The following is a 20,683-nucleotide window of genomic DNA, read 5'->3' as shown; positions in this document are numbered from 1 at the left end:
ATACTAGTACACAAGGTATTCAGCTGTAAAAATACTTTTGGGAATAATCAGTATACCAGCAGTGACTAAACAACTCTGCTGTATGATGGTAGCAGTCACCTTAGGCCAGGGTGGTGCTGTTGCTGCTGAAGTACTGGTTATTCTTTGTATTTTACTGTCCCTCATAATATGTACAGCTAAAATGAATATCACACTAGGCAAATTCAGGATCGCTCTACCCAAAAGTAATATGAAATTCTGCTTTAAAACTAGTGATGTACATAACGGGAAACAAACAAACACTTTTCGTTGACACGTGCATCACATAAAGAGGTTATGACCGATGTTTGTTTGAACTGATTCCCGATACACATTGCAAAAATGAAATTGCAGATATCTGCCAAAACACCATAGAAAATTGGCTGGTGACTTTTAGGAAAAAACGCGTAGTACAAAAACAAATGCTCCAGAAAGTGACAGGAAACTTCATATGTTTTTAAATGGCTGTGCACAGAAATAATACTTTGGTGGAATTCTGGTTGGCTTTTATTTCGTCAAAGAGATTTGACAAAGTATGTCACTTTTTTCTTGAGATTGAGATTTTGGTGCAGTAAAGATAAAATTATGTCTTCAGGATATAATTTATAGTTCTTAAGAATTAAATGAATTTGTTGCATTGTCAGTTCATTTTGCAACTGTACTTCGACTTTGCACACCTCGAATATTTCCATAGACTACAAAAGTGAAGACCTAAGTTCTATTAAAAGAATTCTGTCTCTATTATGAAGTTATATAGAAACATAACTCCAAGAGACAGCAATGTGCCAGTCCAAATTTCCAACTAATGTTTGTTTGACTAAGACAGTTCAGCTCCAGCTCCTCTTACATCTATATCCATAGTCTGCAAACCACTGTGAAGCATGTGGCAGATCATATATTCAATTGTATTGATTATTAAGGCTTTTTCCCATTCCATTAATGTATCGAGCGCAGGAAAAGTGATTGCTTAACTTTTACTGTGTCTTAGCTGTAGCAGTAGTTTTCTTTTTCCAAATGGAAACTTGAGATACATGTTTGTACATGTTGAACCTCATGACCACCAGAATACATGGAGGTGGTTGGTTCGCTGTATTCCACTGTGTGACTGAATATTGTTGTTGTTATTTCTCTTGGCAATTATTGAATGATTGTTTTATTATTTAATACAATAGAGAATATTTCATAATTAGCTATTTTAGTAAATAAAATGAAGCAAATTGTACAAAGTATGTTTTGGAAACAGGCACATACTTTTGTATAAACCTTTCACCTAAAATCATTACAAAATCGCCTAATACCATTACAACATAAAGAAAAAATTTTCTTTCTCCAGAAAAAAGTTAGGCCTGAAAGGGTTAAATACCTCTGTGCATGCTGTAATTAGTCTGATCTTGTCTTTGTGATCCCTATCAGAGTGGTATGTAGGGGGTTGTAGTATAATCCTAGATTCATCACATATTTCCAAATGAAAAATTCAGCAGTGATGAACAACGTGTGGCCATGAATGCTACAAAACATAGACACAACATTCTATGGAGAAGTAGTTCTACGGAAAACAGTCAAAACATTGATATGTACGTCTCACAAACTGGGATTCAGTGGGGAAAGGCACAGAGCATGGACTAGAAACTAATGGACACATGCAACATGGTGCAGCAAGTCTACTTCCATATTGTTATCTATAGCAGGACGTGTTAATATACACACAAAACTAAAGGAAACGTGAAATTCAGGCTGACGATATACATGGTCCAATCACAGCAATGTGACCACTGCATGTGTTTCACATCAGTATGCAATAACCACTCACACATGGTAGGTGGCAGCCCTAGCAGTGGAAGGCGTGTAAAGTGCATCCAGGGGATGCAGAAAACAGTGCAGTCTTTGTCACAATGTGGAAATCAGCAATTTACCTGACATCCAGAATGGCACGATCATTGGGTTTCAGGCCAAGGGCGGAAGCATTTTCAAAACAGCTAAGTTTGTAAACTGTTTGAGTGCCACCGTGGTTAAAGTACACCCTGCATGGGGAAATGGTGCTATCCAAAATTGGTGACAAGGCAACTGTGGTGCATCACTGGCCATAGATGACAGGGGTAAACAACAGTTGTGGGGGTGTATTCTGGTGAATAGACGTGCAATTGTTGAGGAGCTAGCTCCCCAGATGAACCGAGAGGCTACCAACAGTGTCTCCTTTGCGTAAAGGACTCTGCAGCAGGGGCCTGCTTCACGCTCCCGTGCTGACTGCTGTTCATCAGCAACGAAAGCTGGAATTTGCACACCGGTACTGCAACTGGACATCCACTGAGTGGAACAGATGGCATTTTCTGATGAATCTTGTTTTATGTTCTGTCAGCTTGAAATGTCTGAAAGCAAACACTCTGCAACAATCGTTGCAAGGGTCCAAGATGGAAGAGAGAATGTTATGGTCTGGGGAATGTTTTCGTGGCATTCCCTGAGTATCTCATCGTACTGGAAGGCACAATGGATTGTCACAAATATGCATCTGCCCTTGGAGACCGTGTCCATCCCTACATGCATTTTTTTCTCCTTTTCAGAATGGTATCTGCCAACAGGACAATGCTAAGTGTCACACAGCTCACAGAGCACCATAATGAGTTTACCTTACTCCCTGGCCACCAAACTGTTCAGATTTCAATCCAATCGAGAATCTGTGGGACCACCTCAATCTGGCTCATCGTGCCATGGATTTCACTAAAAAACCTACCACAGCTGGCCACTGCAGTGGAGTTGGCGTAGCTCCACATCCCTGTCAGTACCTTCCAGAATCTCACTGCCTCAATTCCACACTGCAAAAGGTAGTTATTCGGGCTTTTGGCAGGTGGCCACATTAATGTGACGACAGTGTATATTGCTACAGACAACAATTGGGAATAGACTTGGTGCACCAATGCATCTGTTCATTGGTCAGTAACATAGATTTTGTGCTCTTTTCACAACCTAAATCCAGCTGATGAGAGGTTTTATCTATTGCTACCATATCATGAACATATTATTTATGCTATTCCTACCATACTGTTTAGCTAAACACTGTGCTGTAGACAAATATTAAGTTCAACAGCTTCTTTTGGACAATGATCGTTTTATGAGAGGTAAAAGTCATGTCTAGTGTCTTATCTTCGTTAGTAACAGGCATTGCATATGCAGTTCTCGTGTAAAGTATGTGCTTGCAACATAAAAGATGCAATGCCGTAGATAACCCTAGTAGGCTGCTCCAACTAAGCAATTTTTTTCCTTGTTGGGAGTCTGTGAGGTCTGACATAATAACATCCATATCAGTGTCCCAGAATTCTTCCTAATATGTTATATTATAGGTGAAAAGTATGTAACAAGTAAATTAGAACGCAGTCTTCAAAAATGAGCTATTTTGTATTATTTTGTACAAGCTCAATATTTTTTTTTTCTTTCTGCATCTCCCCACTCGTATCACTGCCCTTCCCATCTTGCCCGTCCCTTTATGGTCACAAATATATTTTTGTGTGCCATTCAAGTTGCTCACTGCTGCTGCATTTGCTTATTCATGTAACTTAAATTACTTCTCAAGTATTTCATGTAAATTGTATGCTATGGTGATTTATACTGAAACTTTGTGGCAGATCAAAACTGTGTGCCAGATCAAGACTTGATCTCTGTACCTTTGCCTTCCATGGGCAGGTGCTATACCAACTGAGCTACCCAAAGCATGACTCGTGACCTGTCCTCACAGCTTTACTTCTGACATTCCACAATTCACAGAAGTTCTCCTGTGAAACTTATGGGACTAGGTCTCACGGAAGAAAGTACATTGCAGAGGCACGACTTACCGACAGCCGTGATGATGTTTCCACAATGAATTCTTCACTTTGCAGCAGATGAGCTGTGTCTCTGCAACATCCTTTCTTCCAGGAGAGCTAGTTGTGCAAATTTCGCAGAAGAACCTTTGTGAAGTTTGGATGGTAGGAGATGAGGTTACTAGCAGAAGTAAAGCTGTGAGGAGGGGGTCATGATTCATACTTGCGTAGCTCAGTTGGTAGAGCATTAGCCTGTGAAAGACAGAGGTCCCAAGTTCAGTCTCAGACCAGCAAACGATGTTAATGTGCTAAGAAGTTTCATATCCGTGCATGTTGCACTACAAAGGGAAAAATTCATTCTGAATTATTTACATTTATCATTGTACGTATAACTTCTGAAATGCAGTTCTTTGGCACAATCTGTGGCAAACATTATTCACATAATAATTATTATTATTAATTTAATCATCTGGTTTTATGTTCATTTGGAATACTTGTGTTCTCTTGTTTAGTGAAGCACTGAATTTTTTTCTTGTGTATGAAAGCGTCTTTTGTTTCAATTATTTAATATGTTTTGTCCTTTTCTCATAGGTTCCTGCAGTCTAGGATTTTGTATGTACCTAAGCAATTAAGAGTAAAATGGAAATGTGTTCCTCTTGAATGTTTTGATCCAGCCCTCAAGAAAGTTTTTGACACAAAAATCCTCAATGGCAATCATGTACGTATTTATGTTACTTTGGTTTTTAAAATATGGGAAGAATTAGGTAGGCTTTTTAGTGTAATACACGCACTTTAGACAGGTGCTTAATGAGTCTCCATTCTGATCTTAGTGCTTACTACAAAATCACAAATACTGTAACTTATACTTAATTACACATTGTCCAACCTGTACCATCTGTTTTGACACAATTAATGGTTAAGGTAAATAGGAAAAGAGCACATAAAATAAAATTAAGGGTGAAGAGATGAAAAATTTCACAGATGTATCACAAGTAACAAAATTTTCTGACACACTGTGAAACTTTAAAATGCAAATACTTCTGATTCAAGTGAAATGGTGTTTATTCTGGGACAAAAGTAACACCTGTAAAGTAATTCATACTTTTATAAAATACACACTTACCAATTAACGTAAGCAGTTTCATAAAGTCCTAGAAAATCCAACGAGCCTAATTGAATACCTGCCTGCAAAAACATTTTAACACTCAAAATGCAGTTTTTTTTTTTTTTATAGAAGAGAAGAAAAACAATTAAACAACCAAAATGTTTGTGAATGCTTATTCTGCAATTGGTAATCAATATAAATGAGTTTGTTAGCTATTAATGGACAATAATTGTGACAGTGTTTGACGTAATAATCAAAATATGGTTGTGTGCCAAAGGTGAAAAAATGTAACTGTATAAAGAAAGTAGCACGTTTGCTGTTTACGACACGTACACACTATTGAAAGTATTTAATAGTATGTCTTGGTTTCATTCTGTATAAAGATAATGACTGAGAAACCATACTTGCAATTTGCATTATGTTTAACAGAATTCACTGAACACTAGAAATACTATTGTAAATGAATGTTCTGCAGTGCTTAAGCATCACACCACTTCACTTTATCTTTAGATTCTCATAAAAGGCTCGATGTTGTTCAGGAATATATCTCCATATGTCGATCAGACTAGCTTTCTTTTCTGTAGATACAGTCAGGGGCTCTCTATGCTGTTTGAGTAGGCTAATCAAGCTAATTATCACAAGTAGAACTATAATGCTGTATTTACCTCTGAAAAGTTTTGCTAAGTTTGTAAATTACCAAGATTGCAAGTTATGACTCTTGTGGTAGCAACGTACTGTTGGGGAGTCTGAGGATATCTTCATCCAAACGTAATCCATTATTTTCCATTTTAGATCTTTGTGGATTTGCTTTTCAGTAGTGATTAGTTCAATGGAATCGTCTAGTTGAATGAAACATACCAAAAATGAGTTACTTGGTCTAGCAGTTGCTATTACTTTCACCCATTGAAATGACTCATACACCAGGTGGTTCTTCTCATTTCTCTCGATTAATGCAAAATCTCGATCACAAAGCAGAAAGCTGTGCCTTGGGCTTAGAAATGTTTGATACACAGATGTGAATTACTTAAAGTTTAGCGGTATTGGTACAAAATGTTTTCCAGTTATCGTTCTGTCCTATGTATCAATCTGATCACAAAACAAAAATTCTTTCTTCACTGAGTTTTAGTACTGAAAATTCAGAAGGCAAGAGGTAATTTCCGCTGATCCCCATTTGGCCTCATTTCTGGCCATACGTACACCCATACTCATTGACACATATGTAGTGTGTTGTTTTATTGTAAATTGGCAGCTGATGTTGACAGAATATTACAGAATGCATAAGAGTGGGAGACCTGCTGGAGGTCTGTGCATATGGCAACATAGATTTTCAAACATTGATAACTCGAGATTGGGATGTCAACAATGAAAAGATAGATTGCTACTTATCACAAGGATGATACATAGTTGCAGACAGCCACAGTTAAAAGACAGTTGCCCATAAGCTTTTGGCTACAGTCTTCGTCAGAAAAAGAAAGAGAAACAGAAACACAACATTCATTCACACAAGCAAGCACACCTCACGCACACATGACAGCCTACTCGAGCAGCTTGGACCAGACTACAACTATCATGTGGAATGGAAGCAGCAGTCTGGAGGGGGCAGGGAAGGGGAAGGGATAGCAGTGGACAGACGAGTGCTGTCTGACAGAGGAACTAGGTTGCCAACAGATGTAGCATCAGGAGGTTGTGGGGCAGGGAGGTGGGTAAAACGTAGTGAGAAAGAAGAGGAGCTGGGAAAGATGGGAGGGTACATTGGCAGGAAGCGGCAAACAAAGAGGATGGAAGGTGAGAATGGGGAGGAGGTGATAGGACAAAGAGGTAGAAACAGTTGGCTGGAGGGTGTGTGGATAGTATCAGAAAAGATGGTGGTGGATTGGAGGATCCAGATGGCTCAAGTAGTGAAGCAGCCATTGAAATCAAGTAAATTACGTTCAGCTGTATGTTGTGCCTCAGGGTGGTCTATTTTGCTCTTGGCTACAGTTTGGCGGTAGCCATTCATCTGGGTGCACGGCTGGTTGGTATTCATACCAGTTATATAAAATGCTGTGCAGTGATTGCAGCAGAGCTGGTATTTGACATGGCTGCTTTCACCAGTTGCCCAGCCCCTAATGACATAGGATAAAGCTGTGACGTGGGTGGAATAGGATGTGCTGGGTGGGTGGATTCAGCAGGTCTGGCACCAGGATCTTCCACATGCAGGGGGTATACGACCGGGGAAATCTGGGAGAAACTCGGGAATTTTTTCATCTGGGAGAAAACTGGGAAAAACGCTGGAATTTTTAGGAATTCCGGAAATTTTTCATTGTTTTATCTTTCAGTCAAATTTTTGTCATTTTTACTGGTAAGAATTGATTCTCCAGGAGAGAATGTTACTGTATCCTGCTACTGGAGAATGATTCTGCAGCAATAAAATATAAACATGAGGGGAAAAAATAAAACTTTTGTGGCAAAGGAAATGCGCCATTTACAACAACAAAACACCGTGCATGCACAAGCGTCTGCAAACAGCACATATATGTCAAAGGCCTTAGGGCAAAGACTATGTAATACTTTGTAAAAATAAACTGTTTTCTATGAGCATGACATCACAACTGTTCACATTAGGCATGTTTGACCAGTTGCCAGCGGACTCATATGCATGCGCAGTTGACTCACTATGAGCAGTATCTTCTCCCGCTACTTGAAGTGTGGCTGTTAGTTGTACCGGCAGCAAGCAGCCAGATGCTAATGAGAAAAAATTTTCTCGTGTGCCCTAGCTGCCAGATTCGCGCAATATCAGAGTTCTCTGAGTTGTTGTGGGGAGGGGGTTAGTCTCCAGCTGACTCCTGTTTGCGTTAAGTGATTTCGCTATTTCCTCTTTATTTACAGCTTCCATGTCAAAAGAAAAAAAATAACGGTTTCTGCACCCGGGAGCTACCAAGGGAACTATATAATACATTCACAGAATTATGGAGGGCATTATTAGTTTCAGTTTTCTGATTTTATTTTATTTCCAAATTATTAGCAGTCAAGCATTAATTGCCTTGCAGAACAATGAAGTTTTTTTTGGTCAGTTTGCTAAAGAAATTTGGCTTCATTAAACTTTTCACTGAGGCAATCAATTTATTTGAAACGAAGTGTTTCGTTCCACATTATTGGCTGCTTCCAACTGTTTGCTGAATTTCAAGTGCACGTTTTCATTTTCTGCCATGCATGGCATTATGTCATAATAAAGAACCAAATATTAGATAGTACAGTATTGGTACTCCAAGAAAATTTACATCCCAAAAACCACAGTGAAAAGCTTAATATCAGATGGGACCTACTTCATTGTGAATCTTGAAAAAACCAATGTGCACTTCAAACCAAATTATGCATTTTAGTATGGTTTACGAAATTCTGATGCTTTTGGAATATCCTCTGATGTTCTGTTTCTTTCTGGTAGACAGTTTTTGGCTAAAAATGTCATGGTTCCACTGCCCCATGCACCTTATTCGCCTGTCCTGGCTCTGTGTGAGTTTTCTTATTTTCACACATGAAAAGGGGCATTCGAGGACACTGATTTGACAACATTTAAGAAGTCAGTAAAAAATGAGGGAGGAACTGTTAGCCATTTCTAAGGACGACCACAAAAAAATGATTAGAACAGTGCAAGCATACAAAAAATGATTTGAATAATGGAAGCACCAGTGGGACAAATGTATTAGTTGTAATGGAGAGTGCTTTGAAGGGAATAAGGTTGTTTTGAAAACAATTTGAAAATATATAGCTTTTAAAAGTAATTCCAGTTTTATATAACATCCATGGTGGAGAACAAGCTTTCTCAAAGAATCAGGAAAATAAACTGAAGACAGTTAGATTTTTCACTTTTTTCTCTTATTCAAATAGTAGATGTAGGTGAACATCTGTATTATATAATCTAAGAATACATAATATTCTTCGATTTATTAAACATGTCTAACACTGCACCGTATTGTCAACTGATGACCAACATACTGTCATACAAAAGCAGTTCACAGTTATACAGTTGCTTCAAAGAATTTTGCATGGTAGAACAAGGTATACTATACTGCAAACCTTTGACAGAAACACAATTATTATCAGATGCACCCAAAGGAAATGTAACAGAAGGATTGTTCACATAAATAATTTATGTGATTGGGTCACCATTACTGACATGCTGTTCTTTAAAGGACAGTGTTGTGCCTGTATGTTTATGATAAAATACGGAGCTATGTAGATGTAATTTCCTCTTGGTCTACTGAATAGTGGTTCTCATTAAATGTGTATAAATGCAAAGTAATTCTCATAGCAAAGAAAAGGGTAGCAAATGTAGCACATCGTTATAAGAATAGTGGTAAACTTCTAAAGCTAGTCACATTGTCCAAGTAACTGAAGATAACACTAAATGGAAATGGAAAGTACACTTAAAATTGACATCAGGAAATGTGAATGGCGTACTTAAATTTATCTGGTGGATTGTAAGAAAAACGTGCAAAATTATAGTGTGACCTATCCCATAGCACCATCCAATTTTTAAAGTCCGTTTATAGTGGACATGACAACAGACATACAAGGAATTGAGATACAGCCGCTAGAGTTGTAACAGGTTGTTATGGTCCATGATAAATTATAACAAAAATTCTCAGGGAATTTATATAGGAAACTGGAAGAAGGGTTACATTGTTCCCTTGAAAACGTTACTTCAATCAAAAATACCTTGTAGAGACCACAAGAATAAGATAAGGAATAAAAGAAATAAAAGTTAAGTTTGTTAGGGCTTAATGTCTAGTAGACAATGAGATCATTAGAGACGGAGCATTATCTCAGAAAGAACAAAGATGGGGAAAGAACAATCCCATCATTTGCCGTAATTGATTTAGGAAAACATCTTTAAATCTAAATCTGGACACGGATTAGAACCCCACTCCTTCCTCATGCAAATAAAGTGCCTCAGCTTCTGTACCATCTTTCTTGGTAATGATGTTGTTGTTGTTGTCTTCAGTCCTGAGACTGGTTTGATGCAGCTCTAGAAATTACTAATACCTATAAAACTAAGAGGGCTTTACATAACTGCCCCTCACCTCCCCAGAACTGCATTACCAAAATCAAACTCTGATAATTGGAAAAGGGCACATCAGTGTCAGAACATTTGTGTGTCAAAGAGAAAACAGGGGTCAACTGAGAAAGACCCCCCTTTCTTCATCGTTGATGGAACTGTAAAATCTGTTGAATGACTTTGCAGCAGAACACTATTGGTCGAAACTGCTGTCTTGCCAAGCGACAATTGTGCATCAAAGAATTTTAGTTAATATGCCATATCAAGTAGTGAAGCACAGCACTGTCAAATTCAGTAAGGGTGTCATATGTTGCCAAGTCATCATTGATATGGACAGTGCTGAACTGCAAAAAGTATGGGAAATGTCTATCCTTACAGAGCACAAAAGACAGTATGTTATAAATGCTAAAGATGTCCAAGAAGCAGGGCCATTGTGTTCAGTGAAAGACTTTTGTGAAAATTGCTTATGGAGTCACACTGCTTGGAGCAGGTATTTTCCAAAAGAGAAAATTGAAGTGACCAAGAAACTTTCATATACCAAGAAAGTAAAGAATATAAAGAATTGCAGGCTACTGTTTTCTCAATTTCTTTTACTACCACTTCAAGAAAAGCTGTAGTAAAGATCATGGCTACTATACAGACAAAGGCAATAGATATTGGCTTAGACTTGTATATGTGTAGATTTATATACAACAATGCCCTTGTTATGAGGCCTTTAGCTGGTCCTAACCCATTTCCAGCAGAGGTTGCCAAAAAATTATAGAGACAACCCTTATCACAAAGCTATATGCCCAAAGTAGTTCAATCCTTTGGAGACAGCCTACATCACTATTGCAAAAGGCAGAATCCACACCAAAGAATAAGCAAAATTCAAAGACACCTAGCTTGAGATAGCCTGAGACTCTCAGATAGGAAAACGTTAGTATTAACCAAGAATGATTAGTCAGAAAGGGAGCTGGAAATGTGTGCTGGAGAAGTGGCAAGTCTCTTATCTCTCCACTCACTGACCAACAGGCATAACTAAAAACAAGACACATGGGAAAAGAAAAGCCCTTCCATTTAGTTGCTGCTGTACTGCAACAGAATGAGAAGAGTTTAAGAACACTTATGGAGGAAGTCAAGTTTTCAACGCAGAATAACCCCTTATGATTAGGCATGCAACAGACATATTGCAGACCTCCTGCAACTGTATGTTTAAAGGTTATACCATCATCATCATGAAGGATAATACAGATAGTGAGAATACTGAGGATGGTGGGGCAGTATTTGTCCATGATTTAGGTCATTCTGTACCTGTTACCATTACCATTCACCTTCTAGCTGTTAGTGTTTCCACACCATTACCGATTGGTGCCTGCATCTCTCACCTGTTGAACTCGTGGATGATGAAGCCCTTGTGGGCCCTGCAAAGTCTCTTAGTCCTTTCTCATTCTTAGATATTTCACATTGCTGTGAATATTTTTTATGCTCTGTGTGTGTGTGTGTGTGTGTGTATGTGAGAGAGAGAGAGAGAGAGAGAGAGAGAGAGAGAGAGAGAGAGAGAGAGGGAGAGAGAGAGATGAATGTAAAACATTTGTCTTTCTTCATTCATTCTAATTGTGATTTTATGCTAACTGTGTCAGTTCAGAAAAGTTGTTATGAACAGTCTCTCTCAATGCTGCCCAGTGCATAGAAACATTAAATCTACATGTCTCATGTGTCACCTTTCACCCATGATTCATAGTCATGTGAACTCCATTTCTCTAATGCTAATTCCAGCATTAAATAGAAGGCATGTTTGGAAAGTAAGTACCATTTTGTTCTATCACCACCACAGCACTAGTGTCGCAAAGCTGCACATTCACACGTCTCTCTGGTTCATTGTTTTTTCACTGATGCCATTACAGCTGGATTGTGTTCACATTTGTTAGTGATTGTTAAAAATGTGTAAGACATTATCTGAACCTGTTGACTGTGAAGTGCGCACTATTTATCTGAGCCTGTTAACTGTGAAGTGCACACTGTTATATGGTATTTAAATGTAAAGAATGTTAAGCCAGCCGAAATTCGTTGTCAACTTGTAGGGACTGATGGAATAATGAGAAAGTGGACGAGACAGTTTAATGATGGATGAACAAATGTTCGTGACCAAGCACACAGTGGGCAGTCTTAGGTTGTCAGTGGTGGTTTGGTTGAGAAAGTGAATGAAGAAATTCAAGAAAACAGATGGTTAACAATAAGAATGCTTTGTGATGAGTTTCCACAAATTTCAAAAATTATTTTGCTTGACACCATAACAAATCACTTAAATTTTTCCAAATACTATTCCTGGTGGGTTGCTAAAATGCTTACAGATGTCTGCAAAACAAAGCAACTTGGCAGTGCTTTGACACCTCTTACTCTATACAATGACAAGGCAGATAAATTCTTAAATACAGTTTGAGTTTGTTATGTCACTCCAGAATCAAAACAACATTGTCAAAGCAAAAAAATCGTGCACTGGGTTCTGGGATAGACAGGGCATTCTGCTTGTTGAGATGCTTCCCAGAGGTGAAACAGTCTGTGCAGTACGATACTATGAAATGTCAAGAAAACTTCGGTGTGCTTATTCAAAACAAAAGGCATGGAAAGCTCAATCAAGACATTGTGATGGCTCATGACAATGTACGTTCCCATTCCGCTGTTGTCACTCGAAACCTTATTCAGCAATTTGGTTGGGAGCAGTGCGATCTCTAGTTGTACAGCCCCAATGTTGCACCTTCTGACTACCAATTGTTTCTGAACTTGAAACATGATTTTGGAGAAAGGTAGTCTGGCATCTGGGCAATGCAAAAAATGCAGTTCATTACTGGCTTAATCCATGTGTGGCATCTTTTTATAAAGAAGGCATAGAAAAGTTGGTTTCCCACTATGACAGATGTCTGAACACTGTAGGCATCTTTGTAGAAACATGGTTTAAGAAATGCTATTTCTTATAAAAATAAATTTTGGTTTAAAAAAATGTTTTTATAAGATTCTTCTAACATGATACTCCCTTTCCAGACATGCCTTGTAGTAAGTGGAACATTGGAACACCTGAATTGTTGCTGAGGGCATGTTCATTGTAATTACATGCTTTTTTTTTGCTTTCTTTCATATAACTTTGAATTTTATTTATTGCAGGTGATGACAGTCGTAGGCGTCTTTGATTTGTATGAAATGAAGTACAATAATGCTGCAGCATATGGGCTGAAGAATTCACTTCTGCACAAACTGAAAGAGAAGCTTCGTAGGCGAGATGTTATGGAAGGTTTCAATGTTATTGGCCGTGTGCTTCTTGATCAAAGTGATTCTGGCCATATGTCAAAGTTGCAGCTTCTCAGGAAAGTAAGTCCTTCTATTTATTTATTTTTCTCTTAAAAAAAAGAAAAAGAAAAAGAGAGAGAGAGAGAAAAGAATGCTGTTTGAGCATTGTTGCATTGTCCTTCATGGTAATAATAATGCAGAATGAATTTTTCACTTTTGTATAACTTCATTTTTCGTGATGTGGCATGTATCCTGAAGGCTTAAAGAATTCCATTTATCTTTTGTTAACATGTTGTCGTAAATAAAGTTACCTTCTTCATGTTATTAGTAAGATTACATTTTGTCTTGTCTTATCCATAATGTGACTTTAAGTGATATCTTCAAAAGTAGTTCACTTAGACCTATGAAGCTGCATCATATTTGTGCATCAATAAATTATTGTGGCAATTTACAGTTATTCCTAAGACTGAATTTACATGCTGCACAGAAATAAAAGCTGAAAAACTTTTGTCAAAGTAACAAGAATTGTGAAAAGAAAATATGTAATTTTGTTATATCTAATTTTGTATTTAATTGTTGATAATAACTTTTTCTGAAACAGAGTAGTAGTTTAATGAAGTGTTCTCATATTTGTTGCATTTTAGAGCAAGTTGTACATATCTCCAAAGAAGAATGTTCAAAACTTATTTCAATCATGAAATTGTTTTAGGGCTGCACTATATAAATATATATTATATAACTTCAATAATAGATATGATAGAAGTATCCCAGTAATTTAAAGGAAGGAAAAATATACAAGTAGTGACTTTACATTAATTTTACTATTTCTGTTTTACTAGGCCAGAGAAGAAATTAGACAACTTGAGGCAGATTTTGTGAAACTTTCATTTGAAAAGAATCAATTGAAGAACAAGAAACAGTCTTTACTGAAACGTATGTACAAGGATGTGATGCGTAAGTAATCGTTCATCTAGCTTGGGTGATCTGACATAAATGAATTTATATTTTTAGTTTTGAGATATGACATGCGAATCATGATTGTTTAATTGGAAAAGTGATTGTAAATCAAATTATAACTTATATTAAAAACAAAGATTCCAAGACTTACCAAGCGGGAAAGCGCCGGCAGACAGGCACATGAACAAAACACACAAACACACACACAGAATTACGAGCTTTCGCAACTGGCAGTTGCTTCGTCAGGAAAGAGGGAAGGAGAGGGAAAAATGAAAGGATGTGGGTTTTAAGGGAGAGGGTAAGGAGTCATTCCAATCCCGGGAGCGGAAAGACTTCCCTTAGGGGAAAAAAAGGACAGGTGTACACTCGCAAACACACACATATCCATCCGCACATACACAGACACAAGCAGACATGTCTTTCCCGCTTGGTAAGTCTTGGAATCTTTGTTTTTAATATATTTTTCCCATGTGGAAGTTTCTTTCTGTTTTATTTACATCGTCATAAATTATAACTTATTATTGATAGCAGGTGCCTGGACAGGTGGAGGTTGGGAGGGGGTAGAGAAGGATACACAAGGCGAGGAGAGGGTAGTGGGATAGTGTCAATCCACAGACGACTTAGTGGCTGCACAACAAGATCAAAGGAGTTAGAAGATGGAACATATAAGAAGTAGGGACAGGAAGGAGACAATAAAGGGATGGGAGGAAAGGAGAGGAAGATAGAGAGGAGGAAAGAGAAAGGGAGAGATATGGAAAAGGGGGGAGAGAGGTAGAGAGAATGCCCACTTGTGGAGAGAATAGGAAGTGTGTCGGGAGCAGGCAGTACATGATCTGGAGGGGGAAGGAATGGTATTGACAGAAGGGAAAATGCAAACCTAAAACTCCACCATCCAGTTGCCAAAAATGCAGCACATCATAACACAAATGGCTTAAACAGTGACTTCACCATCACTCTTTTTTTTACATTCTGCATCAGAATTGGCAAGACCTATTTTACTTATAGGCATTATCTGAAGATAAATCAAATCAAATTTTTATTAACACACACATTAAGTACACTTTACTTTCGATTTATTTACAGTCACTGTATTACTTTAGCTGCTGACATGTTTTTATTCACTCACTGCACTTCTTTTTTGGTTCCTCCCTTTTTCACTTATAAGGAACTGATATTCGAATCCACGACTGGTCCCTACCAATGGTGAATTCCTTAACATACCAAAAAGTCTTTGAATGGTCCATGATGTTCCAGAACATTCCACATTGGAGAGTATTCTGAAATGCTCCACAATGATACGGGATGTTCCGGGTTTTCCCAAACATTCTGGAATCTTCCCAAATATTCCAGACTATTTCCAAACATTCCAGAGCACCCTAGATCATTATGGAAATTCTGGAATGTTGTGGAATGCTCTTGAGTACTCTCTAATGTTCGAGAATTTTCTTGTGTGCAAAATTCCCAACTCTTATATTTTCAAAAGCACATCCTTCAGGTAAAAAAGGGAACCTTCTTCATGGATGGGGGATAGAGGGCTATCACACCATAATAACTCCCTTAATTGTATGGGACTCACTTCTGAGTTTTAGCAGCATGCACAGTGTACACTTACTTTTATAATGTGCATTGATTACTGCTATCTACATGATGTAGCCTCCCCATGAACTATGGACCTTGTCATTGGTGGGGAGGCTTGCATGCCTCGGCAATACTTACAGCCGTACACCATAGGTGCAACCACAATGGAGGGGTATCTGTTGAGAGGCCAGACAAATGTGTGGGTCCTGAAGAGGGGCAGCAGTCTCTTCAATAGTTGCAGGGACAACAGTCTGAATGATTGACTGACGTGGCCTTGTAACATCAACCAATACGGTTTTGCTGTGCTGGTATTGCTAACGGCTGAAAACAAGGGGAAACAACAGCCATAATTTTTCCTGAGGACATGCATCTTTACTGTATGGTTAAATGATGGTGGTGCCCTCATGGGTAAAATATTCTGGAGGTAAAATATTCCCCCATTCAGACCTCTGGGAGGAGACTACCTCAGGAGGACATCATTATCAGGAGTAACCAAACTGGCATTCTACAGATTGGAACTAGGAATGTCGGATCCCTTATTCAGGCAGGTAGGTTAGAAAATTTAAAAAGTGAAATGGATAGGTCAAAGGTAGATATAATTGGAATTAGTGACATTCGGTGGCAGGAGGAACAAGGCTTTTGGTCAGGTGAATACAGGGCTATAAATACAAAGTGAAGTAACAGTAATGCAGGAATAAGGTTAATAATGAATTTAAGAAATTGAAACACGGATAAGCTGCTATGAGCAGCAAAGTGAACTCATTATTGTAGCCAAAATAGACACCAAGCCCATGCCTACAACTGTAGTACAAGTTTATATGCTGACTAGCTCTGCAGATGATGAAGAAATTAAAGAAATGTATGACGCAATAAAAGAAATTAATTCAGATAGTTCAGGGAGACAAAAATGTATAGAAAATGGGGACTGGAATTCAATAGTAGGAATAGGAAGAGATGGAAAAGTAGTAGGTGAATATGGACTGGGGGTAAGGAAAGAAAGAGGAAGTCGCCTGGTAGAATTATGCACAGAGCATAACTTAATCATAGCTAACACATGGTTTAAGATTCATGAAAGAAGGTTCTATATGTGGAAGAGGCCTGGAGACACTGGAAGCTTTCAGATAGATTATATAATGGTAAGACAGAGATTTAGGAGCCAGGTTTAAAATTATAAGATGTTTCCAGCAGCAGATGTGGACTCTGACCACAATTTATTGGTTATGAGCTGTAGATTAAAAGAAACTGCAAAGGTAGAAATTTAAGGAGATGGGACCTGGATAAACTGAAAAGGCCATAGGTTGTAGAGAGTTCCAGAGAGAGCATTAGGGAATGATTGAGAAGGACAGGGCAACAGTAGAAGAAAAACGGGGAGCTTTGAGAGATGAAGTAGTGAAGGCAGCAGAGGATCAAGTAGGTAAAAAGAAGAGGGCGTGTAGAAATCCTTGGCTAACAGAAGAGATATTGAATTTAATTGATGAAAGGAGAAAATATAAAATAGCAGTAAATGAAGCAAGAGAAAAGGAATACAAACATCTCAAAAACGTGATTGACAGGAAGAGCAAAATGGCTAAGCAGGGATGGTTAGAGGACAGATGTAAGGATGTGGAAGCTTATATCTCCAGGGGTAAGATAGATACTGCCTACAGGAAAATTAAAGAGACCTTTGGAAAAAAGAGAACGACCTGTACGAATACGAAGAGCTCAGATGGAAAACCAGCTCTAAGCAAAGAAGGGAAAGCAAAAGGTGGAGGGAGTATATAGAGTGTCTTTACAAGGATGATATACTAGAGGGAATGGAAATGGAAGAGGATGCAGATGAAGATGAAATGAAAGATATGATGTAGCTTGAAGAATTTGATCGAGCACTGAAAGACCTAAGTCCCATTAGAACTATTCATAGCCTTGGGAGAGCCATCTGTGACAAAGTTCTACCATCTGGTGAGCAATATGTATGAGATAGGTGATATACCCTCAAACTTCAAGAGGAATACAATAATTTCAATCCCAAAGACAGCAGGTCTTAGCAGCTGGGAAATTACTCAGCTATCGGTTTAATAAGCGATGGTTGCAAAATACTAACACAAATACTTTACAAACAAGATCAGTTTGGATTCCATGGAAGTGTTGGAACATGTGAAGCAATACTGACCTTACAACTTATTTTAGAAGATACGTTAAGGAAAGGCAAAACTACTAATCTAGCATTTGTAGACTTAGAGAAAGCTTTTGATGATGTTGACTGGAAATTCTGAAGGTGACAGGTGTAAAATACAGGAAGTGAAAGGCTATTTACAATTTGTACAGAAACCGTTATGAGTCGAGGGGCATGAAAAGGAAGCAGTGGTTGGGAAGGGGGTGAGACAGAGTTGTAGCCTCTCCCTGATGTTATTCAATCTGTATATTGAGCAAGCAATAAAGGAAACAAAAGAAAAGTTTGGAGTAGGTATTAAAATCCATGGAGAAGAAATAAAAAACTTTGAGGTTCGCCGATGACACTGTAATTCTGTCAGAGACAGCAAAGGACTTGGAAGAGCAGTTGAATGCAATGGACAGTGTCTTGAAAGGATTGTATAAGATGGAATCAACAAAAGCAAAATAAGGATAGTGGAATGTAGTCGAATTAAGTCGGGTGATGCTGAGGTAATTAGATTAGGAAATGAGACACTTAAAATAGTAAAGAAGTTTTGCTGTTTGCGGAGCAAAATATCTGATGGTGATCGAAGTAGAGAGGATATAAAATGTAAACTGGCAATGGCAAGGAAAGCGTTTCTGAAGAAGAAAAATTTGTTAACATCGAGTATAGATTGAAGTGTCAGGAAGTCGTTTCTGAAAGTATTTGTATGGAGTGTAGCCATGTATGGAAGTGAAACATAGACGATAAATAGTTTAGACAAGAAGATAATAGAAGCTTTCGAAATGTGGTGCTACAGAAGAATGTTGAAGATTAGATGGGTTGATCACATAACTAATGAGGAGGTATTGAATAGAAGTGGGGAGAAGAGGAATTTGTGTCACAACTTGACTAGAAGAAGGGATTGGTTGGTAGGACACCAATTTAGTATTGGAGGGGAAGGGTAGAGGGTAAAAATCATAGACGGAGACCAAGATGTGAATACTCTAAGCAGATTCAGAAGGATGTAGGCTGCAGTAGTTATTTGGAGATGATGAGGCTTGCACAGGATAGAGCTGGATCAAACCAGTCACTGGACTGAAGACCACAACAACACATGATGTAGGTTCCAAATTATGTTCCCAACCCTAGATGACAGATGAGTGATGCAAAACAACAAAATCATGCTTTGCATTTTGGGCCCATATACCTGAGAAATTGGCGAGACCGCTTTTTGTAAATGTTCATATATATTCAGTGTGGCTCTACAGATGTAGATAAAGCAGGTTCACCATAAGACTGACAGATCACAGTAGCTCGCATAAATGTTATAATCTCAAAATTGATGATTGTGTGCTTTAGGCCCTTATGGTTCTCAGCTACACAACTGTTTTATGATCAACTGGGAAAACTATTCACACACTGCTTTCACTCTAGAGTACCATCTTAGTGGTGTTAGGTTAAAAATTCACCCAATTTCACATTGCATTGTTGCTCTTGTAAATCAGATGTTGCAAAAAAAACATGACAAATACCATATTGTTCATTTTACTCAACGAACAGTAGTTCAGAAATTAAAGCAGGTGTGTTTGTTCTGAAGGCTCCAGCATATACGGTAGTATTGCTGTGTTGTGACCTTCAGCACAAAGACTTCCTGGCTGCATCTCTGAATAGCTACTGCACTCCACATTCATTTAAACCATCTGATTGTAGTCATTCCTTGATCTCCCTCAATAGTTTTGACCCCACACTTTCTTCCATTACCCAGTAAACTATTCCTTCATGCCTCATAATGTATCCTATTAAGTGATCCCTTCGTTTGGTCGGACGTGCCACAAATTTATTTTGCCCAATTTTATTCAGTACCTCCTCATTACTTACATGATCTGTCCATCCAACCTTCAGCATTCTTGTGTAGTGCCACATTTCCAAACTTTCTATTCTCTTGTGGTTTTTGCTGTTTATTACCTACATTTCATGTTTAATGCTACATTCCAGACAAATGCTTTCAGAAAAGACTTACTAACTCTTAAATCTATGGTAAGTGTTAACATACTTCTGTTTTTCATAAAAGCTTTTCTTGTTACTGGAAGTCTGCATTTTATATTCTCTCTATTTATGCCATTGTCAGTTATTTTGTTCCCGAAATAATAAAATTCATCTACTACTTTCAGTGTCTCATTTCCTAATCTAATTCCCTCAGCACCATCTGGTTTAATTTGATTCTGTTCCAGTACACTTGTTTTTGTTTTTGATGATGTTCATCTTATAATCTCTTAGAGCACATTATCCCTTCTGACCAACTGATCTTTCAAGCCTTATGCTGTCTCTGATGAAATCACACTCTCACTGATAAGCTTTTCCAGTATTTTATTCTGGAAACAATCTCTTAGGCTGTGACCAAGCCAGTTCTATGGAATAATTTTTCTTCGAGGATTGTCAGTTCCATAAGGCTTGCAGGAGATTTTCTGTAAGATTTGGAAAGTAGGAGGTACTGATGAATATGTGAGGGCGGATCATGAGTCATGCCTGAATTGTAGAGAGTTTAACTGTGACAAGCAGACATTCAAAGTTCCAGTCCCAATCAGGCACACAGTTTTAATTTGGCAGGAGGTCTTAACATATTTGTTTCTTCTCCCTGAACTTTAATTTCCTTTTCAAATTCTTCCTCCATTTCTGTTACAGCTTGCTGTATGCACTAATGGGGACTAGGTTACAATCCTATCTTACTTTGTTCTCAGTTACTGCTTCCCTTTCATGTCTTTTGACTGTTATAACTTAAATCTGGTTTCTGTACAAGTTGTTGACAACCTTTCTTTCCC

The 20,683-nt window shown here is 38.1% G+C and overlaps 1 protein-coding gene across 3 annotated transcripts in view; it reads left to right on the top strand.

Moving 5' to 3' along the window:
* LOC126281603 (uncharacterized) overlaps window positions 1–20,683 on the top strand; it is a 54,887-nt gene that overhangs the window by 27,167 nt on the left and 7,037 nt on the right. For all 3 annotated transcript variants that reach the window (XM_049980706.1, XM_049980705.1, XM_049980708.1), the window contains 3 exons: window positions 4,401–4,527; window positions 13,094–13,297; window positions 14,056–14,170. In XM_049980706.1, the coding sequence (XP_049836663.1) occupies window positions 4,401–4,527; window positions 13,094–13,297; window positions 14,056–14,170 (446 nt within the window). The remainder of the gene's footprint in view (window positions 1–4,400; window positions 4,528–13,093; window positions 13,298–14,055; window positions 14,171–20,683) is intronic.

Source organism: Schistocerca gregaria, chromosome 7 (genome assembly GCF_023897955.1).
Source record: "Schistocerca gregaria isolate iqSchGreg1 chromosome 7, iqSchGreg1.2, whole genome shotgun sequence".
Classification (NCBI taxonomy): Eukaryota; Metazoa; Arthropoda; class Insecta; order Orthoptera; family Acrididae; genus Schistocerca; species Schistocerca gregaria.
This window is presented reverse-complemented; position numbering and strand designations above follow the sequence as displayed.